Below are 24155 nucleotides of genomic sequence, written 5' to 3' on the forward strand. Positions count from 1 at the left end.
GCAGAGCAAAGATACTGTGAAACTCCTAATCCAAAGCACTTTACCTTTTTACCACAGAAATGTATTTAATTGGAAAATATCAGGTCACAGTAGTTGTAGCATAGTAGTATGATGTCTGATTCCAACAATAGACACAGAGTTACAAGAGTCCCTTCAAGTTATTTGAAAATGGTTATTAATTGCAGGAACTTAACACACCAAATTAGAAACCTGTGGGAGGACAATTGCTCAAATGTTGACTCTTAGGAATCCGATATATTGATTAAATACTTTCCAATTAGCTTAATAACTGACAGCATTTCGTAATCATGACGAATACATACAGACTGCTTTGTGTTTGTGAAGCTTCTCACTGACTTCAAATTGAAGGCCATGAAACATTTTATTATAAAAAAAGATGTATAGCTTATCTCTGTTCGAATGAAGCCTGCTCGATGAGGCCAACACACTTGGGGCTTTTTAATAAGACACTGCTAGACAAGGTGTTGGCATCAGTTATCTAGGAGGGACACAAACAAGCACAGTTGGCCGAAGGGCCCATATCTGTTCTTGATTATTGCTTCTTCCTACAAAAAGTTCCTATATATTATAGATGTCCACACTTTAAATTACACAACTACAGGCTACAAAATAATGCTACAGTGTAACAGATATTAAACTTCTAAATGTCATATATTAAAGCAACATCTTGTTTAAAAAATAGACACATGTCTCTGCCTGGCATTAATCAGAACTCTCCATTACACAGCAAAAATGCAAAGTCAGTACTGAATTCCCCTGATGTTTGACAGTCCCCTTTCGCAATGCCCCAGTCCAAACAGGGCTTGGGTTAAGAGGTGTGGGGATGCAAATCAAGTAAAGTGTTTCCAAATCAAATTATTGAAAAAAAAAAAAAGCAGAGGGGGGGGTGATAAAATCTGCAAATTAAGCAGCTTTTCCTGCACATTCACAGAGCCAGGACAGCGATTAGAAAGCTTGTTAGCGAGGGCTGAAAGGAAATTCTCTGCTGTGCCTCCATCCCATAACGGACACCTTAATTAAATGAAGATTACTTTTAGCCCGCCATACTGATTTCCTTCATTAGAGCAATAATCTCTGCTCTGTAACCTTTATGAGTCACAGGCGGGCAAGACAATGTACTGCTAAGCTGCAGTTTCCAAGGTTAGGGAGGTGAGAGAAAATAAATACAGGTGACATAAGTCAAGGCTGCAGTCAGCAAGCTCCTTTTATGAAATTAGAAAAGAGAGACTACAGAAAATAGGTGGTCACACAGTGTGTACTTAAATTTTGACTGTGTTTAGCACTGAGACATGTTTCATTATCTAAAATGCAGCTTACGGCAGCCCAGTAGCAAGTAGTATGGAGATGTAAGGAGTAAGAGATGTAAGGAGATGTAAATCGTACTGCTGTAAATATTACCTTTGAGTCATAAATTCAAGGAAAGTGACCAACTATTGTCTATGACACCACAGTGCAGTACACAGTAAAGAAAGAGCTAAGCAAAATGCATTACAGTACAATCAGCATGCCTCAAGGATTATGCTTAGTTTTCACTTGAGTTTTTATTGTGAAAAAAAATCATGAACATTAAAAATACAAATAATAAAAATAAAAATATCATAATTGGATAAGTCTCCACCCACTTGAGTTAATAACCAGTTTCCCTCAATTACTTATCATTATTATGTGCGCCAGACACAGATCGAACAAGAACAGATCGAATATGTACAGAAGGCACTGAATGTATCCTAAGACATGAAACAAGACCTCGAACACGGCCACATAAAAGTTGGGAAGTTGAAATAATAAACTTTGAAGGCGTGACATGGAAAAAGGAAGCTGTAGATCGAAGCAAGTGGAAACATCTCGGGGAGGCCTGCGTCCAGCAGGGAATCGATATGGGCTTATAGTGATGAGACACGTCATTAGGGGCCAGTGGGGCCGGGCCCCACTTCGAAATAAATACATAAATAAATAAAATGATAAATAAATAAATACAACAAAATGCATTTACACTGCAAACTTTATAAACCGAATATTATTGTAGGTTTCGTGGATAATAATGCACAGTTCACTATGGCACTAATAACAGGAAGTACACAGACCAGTAACGTCACGTGTATGGCAAGCCATCAAGGTCATACCGTAGTGTACGCGGGCGCGCAATCGTGCGTTCCGCTGGTGGGGCCTCCCTTCGCTCGCACTGAAGCAGCAGCAGTGCACTGCAACAAACAGCACACACGACCGGTCGCGCAGGCGCTTTACGAGATTTTAATGAGCCTCGGCCCCTTGCCTTACTGCGCATGAACGAGTAATTTCGCGTTGTCAGTGAGGTCACGTTCTTGTAGCGCAGATTTCAGTAGTTCTGCGCAGATCTGCAGGATTCCACCGCTCCCATTGGTGGAGCAGCGCATATCTGCGCACAACTGCGGAGATCTGCTCTACCAGAATGCTACCCGAGTTACTGCTATTTTCAGTACCGTACAAACGGAGTCGATTTCTTGTTAAAAAATGGCTTTTCTTTATTGTAATTTGAAGAAAATATTGAAATCCAACGTTTAGGTCTCCATCAAGCGACAGATCTTGTGATCACACAAAGGGGAAAATAAATGAATGGTTCAAAGAGAAAACGTGTTACCGCAAGCGTTACTGGAAAATCGCTTTTTTGTTTTCCTTGTCTTTTTATTCGGGGGAGAGGCCGTGTGGACAAACTCTGGCTACAAGGACTTAAAATACTTGTCAGAGAAAGCAGGAAAACATGAATGTATTTATAAAGGCACATCCAACACAATGCAGATGAGCGGGTAGATTGCATCAAGTGTCCAGAGACTACCTACCCTTTAATCTCGTTATATGTTTTTTCGGGAAATGTATCGACTGGGGTGCAAATATACTTCACGTTATGACATGTGTTCATAGGTCTTTTCGTGCCCCACCAGTTCATAAACCCACAGGCCGTCACTGTATATATCCCAATGTAAAATCTGAATTCCATACATCTCCCTTTAAAAAAACGGAGAAATGCAACTAATCCATACTTCATGGATGCCACCTTTGGGTGGTTTGTGAATTTAGCCAAAAGTGGGGAATTAAAGCACAAGCCACAGTTTATTTCCCATGACAGTTTCCTATCACAGCTTTACTAAAAAGCACAATTGAATTCTGCCCTCAATACTCCCTGTGTTGTAGTGTTTGGCTTCTGCTAAACAACTCTTCCAGTTTGTGTCCATATTGTGCTTGTGCGCTATGATAGAAAGCCAAATGCCTTTTAAGTACGACTGTAAGCAGATGGGAGCTCGGGTCCTTAGAGGTAAGAAGCTGTTGGCTGTAATGTAATTATTTCTGCCTACAGTATTTAGACTATTAAAGGCATAATCCACTTCATTGGCATTTTACTATTATTTGCTTTTACTTATTTATCTATTGGAATTGAATCCGATAATGCATGTCCTGTCTGATTTTCATTTGTAGTCAGCTAATTGGCTGTTGCAGTGAAGCAAAGCTGCTGGAAAGACTATAATAAAGATGATTTGGTGCAAATGTAAGGGGGAGCAGGCATGCAGTCAGTCAGGTGTAACATGGATATGCATCCCTGTATCCTTTCCTCTCATTCAGCTGTCAGATCAGAAGCTTCTGAGTTTATTACAGGAATTTTAGCTTGTAAATAATGAATCTTAGACGATTCAAAATCGTTGCATTGCTTGTTCATTGCATAAACTATTCCCTGTATTTTTTACAATTATAAATTAATTTAAATCTTAAATAATGTATCAGTTGTCATCAAAAATGTTCTTATTATATGTTTCTCTATGCAGTATCACTTAGCAAAAAATCACCTAACAACATGATTCAAATCTAAATAATAATGATATAAACATCTCACAATATTTTTATGGCGCTATGAAGAAACATGTACCAGTGACCTTGGTTTTATCTTTACACAATGTAAAATAACAGAGGAGGATATTGTTAGTTAAGAAAATGAAAAGAAAATTCACATAAAATCTACTCTTATTTAAGTTTACTGCAATTATCTAAAACTCATTTTATGTTGGACACTAAACAGAAAGAGCGTTTTATCCAGTCAATTTCCAGTGTTTGGTAATAAGAAGGTTACTAGTCAAAATAGAGGTATCTACAACAAAGCCTGGAGCGCTTGTTCTGTTTCAGCCACTAAAACATCTTCACACCTGTCTTGCCTGTCATTTAGCACATGATGTTTCGTTTCCATCACCACATAAAGCAGAAGTCAGTTAATTAAGCAGTCCAACTATCATCTGCAGCAGAATGGCTCTGTCAATCAGTGTTACTTTATGCTAAGCATTAGTACCCTAAACAACTTGGGACATTAGTAAAGTCATAAAACAATACAAAAAAACAGATGTCAAACCATTGAGTAAATACGTCAACTATACTTATTTATTCAGTCAGACTAAATGAGCATTTGCATCCTGGCTGCGTTCGTATTTGCTATAAGGTTATTATATTTGAAAAGAACATTGAATATAATGGCCTGACATGGGAGAAAGTAAACTCTTCTGGCAGTCCACAAAAACAATAACAACAAAGATGGAGAAGAAAAGTGTGCTTTCAAATGTATTTCCTGTTTTGGAATAAAGATTCTTTAAAGACGACAAATAAGCAGACATCATACATCATACCAGTGACAACAGCACAGCTGAACAGTAGAAGCTGAAACATTTAGTGTGTCTGATTAGGGTTTAGCATTTAATTATGTAGAAACAAACTAATCATCCCAGATCAAGACAAATATACGTTTTAAATGGAAGATTGTGGGTGAGAATATTTGAATGCATTTGAATGTAGCAATGTAGTCAAAAGGAAGCAGAAGGAGGGTCAAAAAAGGCATGGACTTAATGGAAAAGCCTTAATTAAAAAGCAGCCATCAGGAATAGAATCCACATAAATAAACTGAACAAGATCCAGCAGATTTTTTTTTTTTTTTTTTTTTAAAGAACTCTTGAATTTACATTTAAATTATTTTTAAACTTGACAAGGCTAACCCTAACACAGAGGAAATAATTATTTGCAGAACTGGTCATATGGGGTCTGGAAGTGTCTGATGAGAAACAAAAAAATCATGAAACAATTTCAAACTGCTGCCAATAGTAAGGCTAAGATTAAAGGGATTGTGTCATGAATAAAAATAAATACAAAAAAAGCAATTTTGAACATTATTTACCAAGATCCACATCTCAGCCATGTTTAGAGATTTTTCAAATAGGTGTCATTAGGTCTTGAAATAGATGGGCAGCCATTGCAAATGATGACTTGTGCTGAAAGGCTTTGCAGATACCCCATGCCTAAGCCCAACCTTGAAGTACATAATCTTCTCGAATTTCCAAATAGATTTTACAAATAAGCACTCCAAGAATGTTGTATTTTGCATCGCTTTTATATGCTTCATTTACAAACATCACTATTCAAAACTCTTCTAGGATATGCGGCCAGAATAAAATGGGGAAAAGGTAGATGACTCGCATAGATTTTGCATGTTGTTATCAGCTAAGCTTTTCTGAAAAATAAAATATTGTCAGTTATTCATTATCATCAAGAGTTATTTACTGTGACTCATGCCTATTAGAAAGTGTCAACCAGCAGATTAATAACCAAGGACAGTGTCTGAAGATGACTTACATGTACAACAGTGAACACAGTCATGTCAGACATTACATTTTTACAATTATCAGTGTATAATTGTGCTTGCCATTTGGCCAAGAGAAATGCAAATTAAGCCACAGTGTCCAGGAGTTAAGCAATCTTCAGGGATCTGTCGGGATTAGAGTCTGTCAATTAAGAACTGTCTGTCTGAAAGGTTGTGATAATTGTGTGGCATTCATTTAAACAACATGCATTCTTGAGAAATAACACAGAAATTATTGTATCTTCATTAGCATAATGTCCATTTGAAGAGCAAGTCTCTCAGACATTAATTATTATTATTAGGAATAAGAATACCCCCCTTCATGCAAAGGGAGATGCTAAATTTTGCAATAAACGAACAATCTTAATGTTCACCTCCTTCCTTGAGTCCTCAAAAACAATCATAATACAAAAAAATTATAATAAAACAACACACATTCTAAAAAGACTGAGCACACTATAAAGTTACTTTTAATAAATTATCAGTTTAGCTATATGGTTCAATTTATAAACCTCTTTTGATTTCAAATGCAATTCAATCAAGCTCTCTGATCACTTAGTTAAGCAAACATGAGCAACCATGTGTGAATTTCTCCACTACTTCTTTGCTGTTGATTTTTTTTTTTTTAAGAATTAGGGCAGTTGAAAAAAAAAAAGCAAGGTCAAGATTTTGCTTGTCCCCAGTGTACAAAATGTTGCAAGCGAGTAAGTAGAATAAACAAAGAAAATGGATGAAGGCAGGGCAGTTCCAAGATGTCTTGCTTGAAGTCTTGTATTCCAGTTTGACTGGTACATGATTGTTTTAATGATATCAATATATGAAAAATGTGTTTTCTCCATTTCAGTGCATTTTACATTGGTGGCACAGAAAGTAGTTAATTTCTTAGCTTTTACACATCAATGCATGTAGTTTGAGCATTCAAGTTAAAATTGTAAAATCTTCAAGAAAATTCAACCTGCCATTCTGAAGGCATTATAGTGAGGAAGAGGCCAGCTGCATTTTCAAATTTAAATTGCACTGATGTAGGAGAGTGAAACATCCAATACAAAAGTAAAATGGACAAAGGCAACAGAATCAGCAAGGCAGCTTTCCTTTAATTCTATTAGTTAACATATTTTTAAAACAAAATTTAGACTTTGCATAATCCGATACTTTATTTCATGCATGTTTTCTTTTTTTCCCTTATTTTCTTTCATATCTATGCAGTTATGAGGCCATATGTTTTAATGTTCTGACTCTTAGATGATCTCAGATTAAAGGTTTTGGGGGAAATACAGCCACTGTGCTCATCAAATATCTAAAATATTAATAGAGTCATGGGTTGAGCTGAGGTTTTAACAAGCTCTACTGATTGGTGCTCAGAGGGAGCGACTTCTCAGAGCTTTGCTTCAAAGAGGCTGGGAAAGCACGGCTGTAAGGATGTTCGAAGACAGCAAGAATCCTTTACAGTTATATTCAAATGAAAGTAAAAAAGCATAACAAAAAAAAAAGAAAAATGAGGTACCATAACAGAAAGTGAGCACATTACTGATATTAAACATATATTCAGAGTAGGCACAGTGGTTACTGTTTAAAATGAATCAGCCATGGTGCAGTATCTTACACTCCTAGGATGTTTTAAGCAATGTAATGTCTCACTTTTTGCACAGTACAGTCACTAACAAATGCTTTTAAACAACAACAATACAAAACTAAATATAGCAAAAAAGACTTGGAGAGTACAATGCATCAATTACAAAGCTGCCCACAGGCTACAAGGTTCTTGTCCAGGTCAACAAAATATGGAGCAATTCAAAAAGTCAAAGAAAGCCATCTGTAACACCAAAGCTCTGTGATGCACTTTTTTGGCCTCCAGACAAGTGTCCAATTATGTCAACATCTACTTAGAAGTTAAAGCACTATAATATGCAATATATACAAATACAGGTATTGATACCATTTCCTGTGCAATGCATTAGTCGTCACTGCAGCCTTATTAAAACAATACTTTTTTTTATTTTTCTCAAAGAAATTCAATTAGGATGCAAGGTTTGTAGCAGTAAATCCATGACTTACACTCTGCCCAGAGCAAAATATCTCCATGCATAAGGTCTGGTAATTGTGGAGACCACACAGAGGGACTATTTCCTATCAATAGTAATGGAAATACTACAATGTGCATCTAGAGCAGGGGTGTCCAACATGCGTCCCACAGGCCAAATGTGGCCCATCTGACCCACGGGTGCTGCCCACCTCAGATTTCTAGCATTTGTTTTTACCTCATTATCTAGCATACACGAACTAGTAGGCCAGTAGGGCCTAACCACCTGCCTGCCGCTACTGTTGTATAACTCATTGCCGCTAGGTGTCATGCTAGCAGGCTATACTTCACCATTGTTATCAATATCAAAATCATGTGGCCCGCACACATATGGATTTCTGTTCATGTGGCCCACTATTGAAAAAACTGTGATGCCTCTGATTTAGAGCATCATTATACTAGCGCTTCACAGTGTCAAGGTCATCAAGGTAATGTGAAAAGATGTTCACCAGTACAAATGTAATGCCCAATTCACTGAAAGCTGCACGGCTTTGGATTCCACACTGTGACACAAGGATCAAACTGTTGTATAACATGGTATTATAGTAGCATAGCTTCCCAGGAGTGGATTTACTCCTTAGTGCATGCCTCTGTCCAGGTGCATAATGTCTCAATATGTGAAGATGATGTTATCTATCCTATTGGTGGTCTGTTCTTTAATACATTCAGATAATTTATTTCAGCATGCTATACCTGCTACTGATAACTCCTGGACAGAAATAGACTTCAGTGTCTGAAAGGTTCTGTCCGGAACACTCATACACCCAGATGACGGTCTAGCCACCTTTGCTATTTTTCTTGTTTTGACCTTCTCTAGCTCGTTCAATACCTGAAATCTCTCAAGTGCATCGCTTTTCATAGACGTTTCCAGGTTACTTGAACACTGCTAAGAATTTACAAATCGTATTATATGAAATAACGCCTGTAGAAAACATTAAATGAATGAATGAATAAATGAAAAAATAAAAATATAAATAACAGCAAATTGACTTCCCCAGTTTGGGTAGTCAAAGTCAATGAGTAAATACTGTAATTAAAGAAACTCTCTGGGGCAATTTTGCTCCCTTCTCCTCATACATTGGAGCATTCCCTATGGCTTTTATTCCCATTACCAAAATAAAGAGCTCTGTATTGTCTAGATAAAGCACAGCAGGTATGGATGTACTCCACGCATGTTAATTGCAGCCCTGTATGCTGCATAGGCTGGCAACAAATGACTCCAAATCTGTCTTTTTCAGTGTCATAAGCAGATAAGAACAGCTGTTGAGAACATTTGTTACCACACCAACCGGATGATTTTAGAAGAAAAGCAAAGCAAAGCATTATTTAACTATCAAGAAAGAAAGAAACTGGTGGAAAAAAGAGTGCTTCAAACATGATTTTATATGTTCTGTAATCCCTTGGTTACACATCTGTACTCTGTCCCTAACCCCCCCATTAATTCAGTACAAGAACACAAGTACATGTTACTGTTTGTGATTGACATTAAGAATGAGCCCTCTTCCCCACTTCATTCTCTAGGAACACAACAAAATAATTCCCATCCCTGAAAAACATTGTTAGAATATCAACATCACCAGGTTTTTTAATAACGTATTTCTCTGATCACCTCCTGGAGAAGTGCTCAAGTGTTCCTCAAGCATGCTCTAGGAACCTACCAGTGCTCCTATAACCAATTCATCATTCCTCATCTTGTGGCTTGCCTCTCTCTGTCATTCCCTTTCATGCCGTCTTCCTTGTGCACGTGCAAAACCACTTTCTGTAGGCCACCTGAGCCATCATTCAAGAGCCTCACAACTGTCAAAAACACCAAGTATCCAATCTGAAGAGCATTTCCATTTTAATAAACCAATGCTAAGCTCTACACATTGAGCCCTCTTTAAAAACAAACAAAAAAATGTAATAACCTAGAGAAAAATGGCATTGAATTTGGTGCAAAGGGGGTAGAGAAATGGTCCTTTGTTGAAAGTGTCACATTCTGACTAAAAACGGTTTTTACATGAGGTATAACACACAGATTCTTCTTTCTCCTGGTAAGGATGTGGATTTTAGCTCTTCCCTTTACCACCCTCTGTTTTTAAAACAAGTGAATGGGAAATATTCACGTTTAAGTAGTGAGTGGAATGTTCCGTTTTGATAGAATGGCATCAAATTCAACTATATATTCAAGGCTTCCTTTTTTAAGTATTATAAGGTACACGAGTTCATAAGTCTTCAGTGTATAATATAACTTCTATAAGGTGGTATTCATGGTTAGTTTATGGAATACTATGTTAATGGAAATGTGTATTTTTATTTGCTTTACATAAATAAAGTTCAGATATATCGACTGGGTTGTAAACAAGTAGAAACTAGTCACATGATCCTGTGTTATGTATGGTTGCTAATAGTTAGTTTTTATATATATATATCTGCAATATTCAACCATTCTGGTTTAAAACATCCCTAAAGGTAAATCAAGACATTTATATCTCAGTGCACTATTGTATTTTTTTATTTTTAAGATTCTTCATTAAATGTCTCTGTCATTTTCACTAATATTCCATTTGTTTATTATATCTTTGTATAGTGTTTATTCGTAGACTGAAATTAATTAGTCTACCAAGAGGACAACTTGGCAGAAATTCGAAAACAAGGCACTCGCATGTAGATTATTTCTTCGCTCCCTACGTACTCTTCTGTTTTACACTCTCTACCGGCTTCCCATCTCTGTTTTCATCTGCTTTGAGATCGTGGCTGTTCTGTTAATCTGCTCACTTCACCAGTCTGCTCCCTCCTACCTCCAGTCTGTTGTCATATATCCATTCTCGCCTTCGCTCCTATGTTGGCCCACTAGTTATGTTTCACTCTCCAATAGCCATGCCTCCTCCTCCCCCTCCCTCCTGTGGTGGAACTAGCTATCCCCAAACATAAGCTCTTAACTGTCTGTCACCACTTTCTGCCACCCCCTTAAAACCAACCTGATTCCACCGCTATTTTGCATGGACTGTTGTACGTGTCTAAGGTTCCCAGGACATCTTAGGCAAACCCTTGTCACACCAAAACTGTTATCCCTTTTCTGAACCCCAAATAATACCAATTAAATTGTCAGAGAACACAAAGCTCAAGTTAGTTTTCTATTTAAAGTACCTATTACTGAAGTAAGAAAGGAAAGGTAATAATAGAAGGAATCTAAATCGCTATTCAATAGACATTTGGATCATTTGTCTGAATGATTATTCTCTTAGGTTGCTCCCAGCAGTGTCCTGGAGATTAAAAGGCAATCCTGAGAGGTTGGCAACCTTCATATATAATGCACAGTAGCTTGCTTATTGGAACCCTCGTTAATTACTTTGGATAAATGTGTCATTTTAATTAATTAATAATGTCATATTCCAGGTTAGTTTTATTCAATTAGGTGTAAAGTATTGCTGTACCTTATTAAAAGTAATTTTCTTTCTGATAGCAAGTCAAGTATAACAATGTAATGTAACTGCAAAGGCCCAGCTTAAAAAAGAGGACTTTATCATACACAGTTCCTTCCCCATACAGCAGGATTGTCTGTAAGTATGGTATAACATCTTATTGAGGAATTATGAAGCATGGCATGTATGGCTTAAAATGAATCTAATCTTACAGACTCAGATGGCTAAATTATGATGATCTTCTAAACAGTTAATTTTTTTCATCCAAAAAAGGAATTTAAATAGCATTACATTTTTAGGAACAAACACTCATTTGATGAAAACTAATCTTAACAACAACAACAAAACTACTATACCCACTCAAAAGCCGTTCCCTTTGAACAGCAGGAAAAACAAAAACAAAAAACAAACTTAAAAACATAAGCGTTAAACACATAAAAGACTGACTTGTCAATCAAGTCTTTTGCTAGGGTTGCCTTGCTGTACCCAGTGTATTTGTATACTCTGCTCTATATAATAAATCACACTTAACCAGAATTGTCTTAGTACCTGTCAGTTCAACAGGTTCTATTCTTACCTAAGACATAAACATTCATAATATTCACCAGACCAGGTGCTGAATTACTCACAAGGAAGATGGAAACCAGATTATCGGAAAGACATTGTTTGAAACATTTGCATAACTTCCAGGTTTGAGTGTCTGGTCAATCTTCAACTGTTTAAGCTGTGATTACAACGAAAGGTGAAAGTGTTTAAACCTTGGCAGGTGCTGTTGTAGGCTGCACATGTCACAGTTGAGGTAAAGTGAGCAGGTTAAGTGGAGGCTTGAAACTTGTCTTCAAAGTCTTCCTAGCATTATTATTACAAAACAGTCCTTTTGGAGTGAAGCAAAGATTAGCACTATCAACCCTCCAGCATGTTAATGATAGCATGGATAAAAATGTCCGCATCGAGCTCATACTTAAAAAGACTTCTTGCTCTCTTGGAATGAGTGAGTTGAAAAGCATGCTAATCCATGTCCCTTTCTGTTGGATGTTGGGTTCTATTTGTAAATGGTTAATGACATGTACATGTCAACAATTAATTTACTACTGACTGGCTAGCTTTACTCACCCTAACTGGAGCACTCAACTCCTTTTTTTGGTGTAACATGGCATCTCCGACTACAGTGAATGTCTTTTCTTATATTGATAACATTCAAGAGATTGCCATATGCAGCAGTCATTTCATTTTATGCATTACTATATCACTCACATGGCAGCTGTAAACTATATATGTACCATATTTATTTGCTTTATTTATAAATACAGCTCTGGAAAAAATTAAGAGACCACTTAACATTGATTTCTGAACTTGGAGTGGTCTCAATTTTTTTCCAGAGCTGTATATACACCGATCAGCCATAACATTATGACCACCTGCCTAATATTGTGTAGGTCCCAAAACAGCCCTGACCTGTGAGGCATGGACTCCACTAGACCTCTGAAGGTGTGCTGTGGTATCTGGCACCAAGACGTTAGCAGCAGATCCTTCAAGTCCTGTAAGTTGCGAGGTGGGGCCTCCATGGATCGGACTTGTTTGTCCAGCACATCCCACAGATGCTCGATTGGATTGAGATCTGGGGAATTTGGAGGCCAAGTCAACACCTTGAACTCGTGATTCATCAGACAAGGCCACCTTCTTCCATTGCTCCGTGGTCCAGTTCTGATGCTCACATGCCCATTGTAGGCGCTTTCGGCAGTGGACAGGGGTCAGCATTGGCACCCTGACTGGTCTGCGGCTACGCAGCCCCATACGCAACAAACTGCGATGCACTGTGTGTTCTGACACCTTTCTATCAGAACCAGCATGAACTTTTTCAGCAATTTGAGCTACAGTAGCTCATCTGTTGGATCGGACCACACGGGCCAGCCTTCGCTCCCCACATGCATCAATGAGCCTTGGCCGCCCATGACCCTGTCGCCGGTTCACTGCTTTTCCTTCCTTGGACCACTTTTGATAGGTACTGACCACTGCAGACCGGGAACACCCCACAAGAGCTGCAGTTTTGGAGATGCTCTGACCCAGTCTATCCATCACAATTTGGCCCTTGTCAAAGTCGCTCAGATCCTTATGCTTGCCCATTTTACCTGCTTCTAACACATCAACTTTGAGGACAAAATGTTCACTTGCTGCCTAATATATCCCACCCACTGACAGGTGCCATGATAACGAGATTATCAGTGTTATTCACTTCACCTGTCAGTGGTCATAATGTTATGGCTGATCGGTGTATATCTTCTATTAATAATACTCCATTTGCTATGCCTCATCACTATGTTATCATTTGTTTGGGTAATTAACTAAGTAGATTACATTTTTTTCTGTTTGCAACAGCTGCTGATGACATCCATGGAACATTCATAATGCTTATGATGTCATCAAAAGGAGATATATATTTTTTCTTGAACAACTATGTGCCCATGGCTTGCTTAGCAACAGTGACTCATCTTCACTGATTATTTTCAGGATATCAATATGGATATTTTAATTGGTTTTCAACTAAATGTGGTTAACTAGGACAGTCAATAAAGACTTTTAGTTGTCTCCAGATGGTTAGTGAGATGATAAAATATTCACTAAAAGCACCTCTGCTTCAGATGTATTCAGTCAGTCAGTCTCTCTCTCTCTCTCTCTCTCTCTCTCTCTCTCTCTCTCTCTCTATCCTCTGTCTCTTAAAGCAGCAATTTAGGTATAATTCTCACACCAAGTCTCAATACTGATAAGCCAAATGCTAGCAAGGGTTATAACTATTTGATCTGGAATTTTAACATCAATAGCAGAGGCATCTTCATGAACTAAATGCAGCCATGTATCTGTAGCGTGTCTCTATTATAAAGTATGATATGTAAACACATTCAATGTAATCTTTGGTGAGGTGCTAATCTCAAAGAGGAAATTAGATTTTGTGATTTATGCTCAGTAACATAGGCCTATATTAAAAATAATAAATACGTACATACATACATGCATAAATACAAACATATATACATAAATATATATTTTTTAAAAGGTTACTTTGCAACTTGACCCTAAGCACATGTACATAAGTATTCACAGCCTTTGCCATGACACTCAAAATTGAGCTCAGGTGCGTCCTGTTTCCACTGATCATCCTTGAGACTTGATTGGAGTCCACCTGTGGTAAATTCAGTTCATTGGACATGATTTTTAAAGGCACACACCTGTCTATATAAGGTCCCACAGTTAATAGTGCACGTCAGAGCACAAACCAAGCCAAGAAGTCCAAGGAATTGTCTGTAGACCGCCGAGACAGGATTGTATCGAGGCACAGATCTGGGGAAGGGTACAGAAAAATTTCTGCAGCATTGAAGGTCCCAATGAGCACAGTGGCTCCATCATCCATAAATGGAAGAAGTTTGGAACCACCAGGACTCTTCCAAGAGCTGGTCGCCCGGCCAAACTGAGCGATCGGGGGAGAAGGGCCTTAGTCAGGGAGGTGACCAAGAACCCGATGGTCACTCTGACAGAGCTCCAGTGTGTCTCTGTGGAGAGAGAAGAACCTTCCAGAAGAACAACCATCTCTGCAGCACTCCACCAATCAGGCCTGTATGGTAGTGGCCAGACGGAACCCACTCCTCAGTAAAAGGCACATGACAGCCCGCCTGGAGTTGGCCAAAAGGCACCTGAAGGACTCTCAGACCATGAGAAACAAAATTCTCTGGTCTGATGAAACAAAGATTGAACTCTTTGGCCTGAATGGCAAGCGTCATGTCTGGAGGAAACCAGGCACCGCTCATCACCTGACCAATACCATGCCTACAGTGAAGCATGGTGGTGGCAGCATCATGCTGTGGGGATGTTTTTCAGCGGCAGGAACTGGGAGACTAGTCAGGATGGAGTGAAAGATGAATGCAGCAATGTACAGAGACATCCTTGATGAAAACCTGCTCCAGAGCGCTGTGGACCTCAGACTGGGGCGAAGATTAATCTTCCAACAGGACAATGACTCTAAGCACACAGCCAAGATAACAAAGGAATGGCTACAGGACAACTCTGTGAATGTCCTTGAGTGGCCCAGCCAGAGCCCAGACTTGAACCCGATTTGAACATCTCTGGAGAGATCTGAAAATGGCTGGGGACTGATGCTCCCCATCCAACCTGATGGAGCTTGAGAGGTCCTGCAAAGAAGAATGGGAGAAACTGCCCAAAAACAGGTGTGCCAAGCTTGTAGCATCATACTCAAAAGACTTGAGGCTGTAATTGGTGCCAAAGGTGCTTCAACAAAGTATTGAGCAAAGGCTGTGAATACTGATGTACATGTGCTTTTTTTTTGTTTTTCATTTTTAATAAATTTGCAAAGATTTCAAACAAACTTCTTTCACATTGTCATTATGGGGTATTGTTTGTAGAATTTTGAGGAAAATAATGAATTTAATCCATTTTGGAATAAGGTTGTAACAACAAAATTTGGAAAAAGTGAAGTGCTGTGAATACTTTCCAGATGCACTGTATATATACAGTTAGGTCCACAAATATTTGGACAGTGACACAATTGTCATTATTTTGGCTCTGTACGCCACCACAATGGATTTGAAAGGAAACAATCAAGATGTTCTTTAAGTGTAGACTTTCATCTTTAATTTGAGGGTAGTTGCATCCAAATTGGGTGAAAAGTGTAGGAATTACACCCATTTTTAGATGTGATCAAGAACACCCTCCAGGAGGTAGGTGTATCTGTGTCAAAGTCAACAATCAAGAGAAGACTTCACCAGAGTAAATACAGAGGGTTTACCACAAGATGTAAACAGGAAATAGGAAGACCAGATTAGAGTTTTCCAAATAACATCTGAAGAACCTTGTACAGTTCTGGAACAACATCCTATGAACAGATGAGACAATGATCAACTTATATGGAGAAGGGAAGGAACTGCTCATGATCTGAAGCATACCACCTCATCTGTGAAGCATGTTATGGCATGGGCATGTATGGCTGCCAAGGGAACTGGTTCCCTTGTATTTATTGATGATGTGACCGCTGACAAAAGCAGCAGGATGAATTCTGAAGTGTTTAAGGCTATATTATCTGCTCAGATTTATATTATATATTTATATTATCTGCCAAGACTTTTTAAAGCAAAGAAGTGGAATGTTCTGCAATGGCCAAGTCAATCACCTGACCTGAATCCAACTGAGCAGCATTTCACTTGCTGAAGGCAAAATGCACCAAGAGTAAGCATGAACTAAAGACAGCTGCATTTCAGGCCTAGTAGAGCATCACCAGGGAAGAAACCCAGCATCTGGTGATGTCTATGGGTTCCAGACTTCAGGCAGTCATTGACTGCAAAGTATTGAAACTCACAATTTAATTCATGATTATGTTAGTTTGTCCAAATACTTTTAAGCCTATACATTTGGGGGAACCACATCTAAAAATGGGTGTAATTCCTACACTGTTGAACCAATATGGATGTAACTACCCCCAAATTAAAGATGAAAGTCTACACTTAATGCACATCTTGATTCTTTTCAAATCCATTGTGGTGGTGTACAGAGCCAAAATGATGACAATTGTGTCACTGTCCAAATATTTATGGACCTAACTGTATAGATTATGACAGAACACCAGCAGTTTTACAGCCTAAACTAGGGTTCATTTGAGTTTCTCCCTGAATTATGGAACATCTATAGTTTCATACGTGAAATGTTTGTATATTAAGTATGGTTTACTCAAGTTGAAGGGAAACATGCACAGTAACCACAAATGATGGATATATGCGTCTTTTTGTGTTACAATAGTGTATAAGTGAGATGTATACCACTCTTCCAGATCAATATTATCATATAAGCAACTTTTAACAATGTAAAAATTAAAACTCAACATAATAAATGCGGTCAAACACAGGCATGTATGCTCTTTCAGAGTTCTGCATGTGTCTTGTCATAACTTCCTGAAAAGTGGAAAAATGACAAAAGTACCGGATTTGTCCTCCTCGCGGCAGTTCAAGATGTTTCATTGGGGGAGTTTATATACAGTGTTTTTAACTCTTGAAATGATGATGCACATTTGGGCTGAAAATCTGTGAGTATCAAGTTTGTGGCCAAAATAAACAGCCCCAGAGAAGGACAGGGTCAATCCAACATAATTGACGTAAAAATGACAGGAAAAACAAACCCATTTCCACATGTAAAGCTACTGAGATAATTGTATATATCCTTAAATGACTGCATTGCAGAAGTGCAAAATGACAGGTCAGTTTATAGTGGGTTTTAAGGTAAAGAAAGTTGCTGATGGACATTTTATGGTTAGCAATGGAGTATTTAAGGTTAATGGCAATGCGGAAAACAGTTTTTTTCCTATTACCATTAAGCTCTCTTTATTTTTGTGGGTCTGTTGTACACTGTTCAGTACTATACATTATGTTGTAATCCTAACTTTATAAAACATGTATTCATGGCTTGCTAGCTCAATCAGTAACATGAAAAAACACTGTGGTAAGATCAGTAAAACAAAATATTAAACAACTAGATGCAAGGCACAAGCCACAGCTGTACAGTTTAATTTGAACACATTGTCACATGACAGCCATAATAAGACATTATTTCAGTGCGTCACGAGTGAAATAAACTAAAACCATGTAAATGCTGAGAGGGAGAGGGTCATTTTGAGCTTATTGTCTCGAGTAAGTTCAAAACACACGTGTAAACTCTCCCTTTAATAGTAATTATAGTTTCCACAGACGGCATGAAGTGTTGCTGTGTCCATGGCTGTGGGAAAACCTATTGTTATTTATAGAAACATTGTAATAATCCTGTTGTTTTGATAGAAACCATATACGTTTCAGAAAAAACTAAGATTTAATATGTGAGATAAGCTACGTAATGATTTACAAATAAATAACGATTTTCAAATAACTTACTTAATATTATTTCCTTAATAATATTCCAGGACAAATATTTTAGTCTAATAGTCTTTTAAAGTCTCATCAACCCTGCTGGGACTGCAGACAGGTAAGAATACTCTAGCAAACAAAGTATTCTTCAAAAGAGCATTGAGCCGCACTGCCATTCATCCACGGTGCTGTAAGTGACAAAAAAGAAATCTAGGAGCATAAGGAAGCAATGCTCCACAAATTAATGGCATGTGCAGTGTACCAAGGCGATTTTATCATCTATCCCATACTTTTCAATTCAGAAAACATCTGCTTTTCATTATATTTCACATATGCTATATCTTTTTTTATTTATATTTTATTTTATAAGAAATGCATTTGAACCAAAGCCAAATGGTCCAACTTAATGAATCCTCAAGGTAATTTTTCACGAAGACAATACTTTCTGTGGGGGCTGACTTTTTATTATTTCAAAAGCAAAAAATAAAAGAGAATTGGTAACAAAAGTGATGTTGTTGTCTTTGCAAACTGCTTTATTGTGCAAAATGGTTTATTGAGAAATAACAAATCCCTTTCTTGTACAAAACAAACAATAAACCCTAGCTAGCATTTATATTGTGCATGTATTACTCCCAAAGACATATAAACATAATTAAATTAAACTAATTAAAACTACATTTGATTTGTGTTTAAACAATGTTTCTACGTGTTTGACCTTTTATCTGATTTTTATAGTTCCAACTGACCCGATTTTCTCATTGTCTTGTTGCCTGGGAACGTACTGGTCTTTCTTTCTTTGTGTCTGCTAGACATTTAGTGTACAGGAGAGCATTTTGAGCATTTCCAAAGAAGTCTGGAGAAATACCAAAAGATTCATGACCGATCAGATTATGAAGGGAGCACTAACCTTACAATTGTATCAAGCCCAATTTAACAGTTTACAAGCCATACTCTTTGATACTGTATAATGTTTCTAAAATATAAGCAGGAGAGGTGAGGGCTTAACGCATGGATTTCATTGTGCCCTGACTTTTTAGATTCATCCTGTCCAATGGCAGAGTCTGCCAAAGGGCTGGCGTATTTTGTCTTTATTTACAGAATCTCCCATGGACCCAAAATGTTTTTTTGCTGCCAATGTGGCAGAAGGTCTGCAGTAGCACATTGATTTATTCCTGGCACCAACTCTTCCACAGACACTGTCTGTACCACCCTGGGCAACACAGCTGGGGTTTCGGCATAAAGGAACAGAGAACAGGGTGAACGGGAACACAGTTAAGTGATGATAATTAGAAAGCTGTACATAATAAAAAATATATGAATTTCAAATACAATTTAGGACAGATAAAGGCCTGATCAGTAATGTTTCATTCCAGAAGCATTGAGGTTTTAAATAAACTAAATACTCACATGATTGTAAAATGATGTATTATTTTTGTTTTAAAATGGGCTACAAGGAAATTCAGTAACCCAATGAATATCCCTTTATAAAAGACTATATGTCATATATAAAACATTTGATGAATGTTGCACAAATACTTTGTGGATGAAATACTACTCTGGGAAATCCATGCAATTCTGAATAATGTAGAGGACAAAATACAACATAACTATAACAATTAGGTTGTTTACTATACATGTAGAGTGGTATCAGTAAGTATATGTGCACTTGAGTAGACTCAAGAGTGTACAATATTGACAGACTAACATATACATTTACATAAGCATACATGTACAGTGATATTATAAGGCTCAAGGAAAAGTGTACACATATTCTGAAGTTAAACCATCTTCATTAAGCTCTTACTGGCACTTATAAGAGGCCATGTGGTTCCAATGTACTCTGGAGGCAAATAAGTCCCATCCAGGAACTGCTGCTTTCAAAGGACAGAAAAGCTAAGCCGCCAAATGGCAAAGCATGAAAGGAATGCATGGGTGGCTGCTTTATTTACTGTATATAAGTGATTTCCATGGTTTGCTTGTGGGAAACATAGCTCTTGTGTTTATGATCACTTTTTGTACACCTCTCATACTTTACATTGTGTCTGAATGAATATACTTTGAGTAACTTTAAATGGGTCTAATGCCTTCCATTTACAACAGAGAACAAATAAATGCAGTTTAAAGTGGTCTAAACTGGATAATGTTTCCAATGAGGTGTGTAGCATTTACTTCACATTGTACATGTAAGCATGAAAGCTGATTTCAGCTGTTGAGGTACTCCTATGTGTTTTCTTGTTCAGACACTGAGGCACTGAGGGAAAAACGAATGCACTCCCAGTCACCTGAAGGCTCTTTGCTGGAACCACCTTAATATAGGTCATGTGGTACAAATCTATCATTATCTTAAGATTCAAAAATAGCACAGATACACTCATTCCCATTCACAGATGCCAATGCCTCTTCTGATAGTTATTTCTCTGTATAGAACTGTGACGTTTGGTTTACATATCTCATGTGTATGTTTGGGGAAGGGAAAGCTGCGTGGACAAAACAACTTATTAGCTAATTTCATGTTGCAATCTAAGGTCCCAAGCCATGCTAAATGTAGAGTTCTTTAGTGCCGTGCAAATATTATTCATAGTCAAATCTTCTGGCAAGTCAATTATCTATTAACCACCGCATAATTAAATTACGTAAGTCTTACATCCTCATTCCTTGTTCACCCTTTCACACATCAGCAACTGTGCTATCCCTCTGGAGACTGACTCCTTTGAGAAAGAGTAGCTGACCTGTAAGTAAAATGCTTTACATTGCATGCAGGCACATCCACTCTTACAGCATAATGACAAACTCCAGCAGGGGAGCTGGGAAGAAGCGAGGCAAGGACTCTGAGAGGATACTTATCTACTGCGGATCAACCCCCTTCCAGTGAGAAGACAAAGTCTAGCTGCTTTGCATGAACACAGGTTTCGATTTCTTCACAATTAGCGTCTGCATGTTTTAGTTAAACAGCAATTAGTAGGCCCTGTTCATCATTAGACTATTAGCTCAGCAGTCTGGTCTCGGCAGAAAACACCAGAACTGCGCCTTCGGTTTCACACTCTCTGAGAATTCAGCATGAGCCACAAACCCGGAAGATTGGCAGTTTGAGTCCCAGTGCAGCAGATTATTTACATTTTACATTGGAAGCTACAGGAAGCACAAAGTCCCAGACATGTAAGGATATGGTTGTCTGCAGGTAATGCTCCTCATAGTATTAAGAGTGACCCCTGATGAGCTGCTGTACAGAGCCTCCCTGTGGGGATCATTCACTGCATAGTGCATTAGATAAAATAAAATAAAACCTCTAGCTAGATGGAAAACTTGATTGACTTTAAACCCTTTTCACCAGGAGTGAATTAACCTTTACTTAAGTGCGCCCAAAACAATGCTGGTAACATTCACCATATGTTTCAATATAGTTTAAATTTAAATATAACTACAAAACATGATATTTTCCAAATTTAAAGTGAGAGACCCCAACAAATAAATAGATCACTGTAATTTACAGTACTTAATACATATGATTGTATTACTTTTTTATTTTTTATTGAGTGGCTCTCATTCATTTTATAAGATCTGAAGATCTGAAAGATACAAATGATATTGCTACCGTGTTGTTTACTCGGTCAGTAAACAAACAAATTCAAGGTGATAATCTACTGAAAGATTTAAATATTTCCCCTAATCAAATTTTCTAGATCCTTTCACATGGTTTTAATACATGGACAGATGCACCATAGGAAAGCAACAAACATAATAGAAACATAAAACATTTGTCTTCACTCACCAGACACCGTTACTTTGGCCATTCTGCTCACAATGGCTCCTACGCCCTCCATAGAAGCCAGGCATTGGTACAACCCCTCATCGGGTCGATGGTGCCGTGAATGCACCACGTTCTGGATTATGAGAGACCCATTTGATAGCTGCTGCCTCCTTTCATCCACCACTGCATTCAAGAATATGCCATCCTTCTTCCACGATATGACTGGAGTGCCTTGATCCGACTCCGCCGCACAGTCCAGTTGCACATTGCCCCCTCTCACAGTGATGGTGTCAGCTGGCTCTAGTGTGAACTTCAAGGCAGTGAAACTTTTTGCTTGTGAGCCTAAAACACAGAAGAACAGAACCCCTCATCAGTACAGGGTAGATCATCAGTAGATCATTTGATTTGTGTAACCAGACAAACATATGCATACATACACTTTACAACAAATAAAGTATGTAAAAAATACACTATTCAGATGTTGGTTTCTGTGAGGTGTCACTACTGTCTTTGATAATAATGTACTGTCAATATTGATTCAATTTTATGGTGAAAGCCTACACATCCAGAAGCAGGATAATGTACTGCTGTATGTCACAAACCAGGAAGTATAATACTGTGTTTAAAGGCAAATAGCAGACAAAACATGTCGTGGGCTTTTCAGAGTTTATGATACCATAGTACACCTCTGAGATTAACTGGAATGGTCAAAAAGAGACTGCAGAGATTGGTGTCTATCCCTCCACTTGAATCTGCCCCATGGGGGTAATGTCAGTTTTTTCCTCTGACCATCCATCAAAAGGATTGCTACAGTCATTAAGGCAAGGGATTCAGTTGAGCCAATTCCTCATGGTTGTAGAGCTGGGGATAAAATAGAATTAGAGTGCTGAGGCCCCGTGGTATCGTGGTAACGTCACAGGCACGTGGTGGTATCTTTAAAAGAACCAATCAGTGGTTTAAAAGTGGGTAGTGCATTATTTATTAGGCATTCTTAAGACTTAGAAATCATTAACAAAACATTTAATGACAATTAAAATCAGATGAACATTGAAAATATACCCTTACATATGGTCTGCTTTGCTGAACATCTTACTGACTGAACATGTATAAGAGGTCTAAGTTAAAACATCAGGTGCATGAATATACTTGCATGTTAAAGTCCTCAAAATGCCTTTGCTGATTCACTTTACAAAAGAAAGTCTACTGAAATATGCTAGATGTAGAACATAAAATCTTAGCATAAATTGTGATTTCGTCCTCAAAGACAAATCCTTTCTAAAAGGTTATATATTTCTGCAGGTTTCTACCACTTAATCCATGCTACCAGATCTTATCACAGTCACCTTGAAACTTATTGGAAACTGTTGGCATGTAAAAAACTACATGTGATCATTGAAGTGGAATATCCACTAGGAAACAAGCGTGTCATAAAACATATTTCTCCTTACAATCGGGGTTCCATTATAATTACCCAATTGTAACTTTAAAAATATGTATTTCTTTACAGTAAAAAAAATAATTTCTGTAAATGCAGAGACTTTTCTTCCAAATCCGCTGGACATGTGAGGAAGATTACATTTGGGGAATTATTGTTCCTACCAAGCCACGAATCCTTCAAACTCCTTTCAATACTGAGGTCCCATAGCTCTGCATTTCAGATTGATCCTGCTTCTCAGACACTGCATTTGAGATTTTGCAAAATGTCAGTAAAACACCTTATTAAGTGTTGGGTGTCCTGCTGTCGCTGTATGAGATTGTGATCATTATCTGCTGTGTGTCATATATCTTTATGATTCACACCAGTTATCATGTCTTACTTTCAAAGATTTTATTATAACATCCACTGTGAAAGCAACAAACTCATTTTCATTTTAACTTGTGCCCCTGGTCTCAGCTAGAATGTTGAGCTTCAGTAGTTTTTACCTTTTACATATGTATTCATTTTGCATATATTTTCCAAACAATCTGATCCTTTTCATCATCTAATATGAGGCTCAAAACAAATGAGCCAAATCTGTTCAGGACTGTAAGGCACTTTATTATATTAATATGGAAAAGAGAGAAATATTCCCACAGTGCTAAGGGAATTTCTGAATATCTGGCGGCATTCTTACAACATCAAAGGCGTACCTTCTGAGGTATATTTTTCACATTTTAAACAGTGAAAACGAAGTGTTTTACTCTTTGCAGTGACTAAAAAGATATGTAGTTGTGCCCTAGAGTTTGGAGGTAGCTCCTTAGAGAATATGCTTAAACTGCTGCACATTTAGGATAAGGGTATGAATTACAACAATCTTAACAAAATGTTTCTGTAAGAGTAATGTGTGGAATGCACTATATTATTTCAGCTTTACATTCCTGTATT

General features: G+C 37.8%; 1 protein-coding gene across 1 annotated transcript in view; it reads right to left on the reverse strand.

The window, feature by feature from the left end:
• The window catches only part of dcc (DCC netrin 1 receptor), a 309571-nt gene that overhangs the window by 179189 nt on the left and 106227 nt on the right, over positions 1–24155 (reverse strand). Inside the window, exon 2 of the mRNA XM_066710967.1 lies at positions 21812–22132. Coding sequence (XP_066567064.1) covers positions 21812–22132 — 321 coding nt within the window. The remainder of the gene's footprint in view (positions 1–21811; positions 22133–24155) is intronic.

The sequence above is a fragment of the Amia ocellicauda genome, chromosome 8 (assembly GCF_036373705.1).
Source record: "Amia ocellicauda isolate fAmiCal2 chromosome 8, fAmiCal2.hap1, whole genome shotgun sequence".
NCBI lineage: Eukaryota > Metazoa > Chordata > Actinopteri > Amiiformes > Amiidae > Amia > Amia ocellicauda.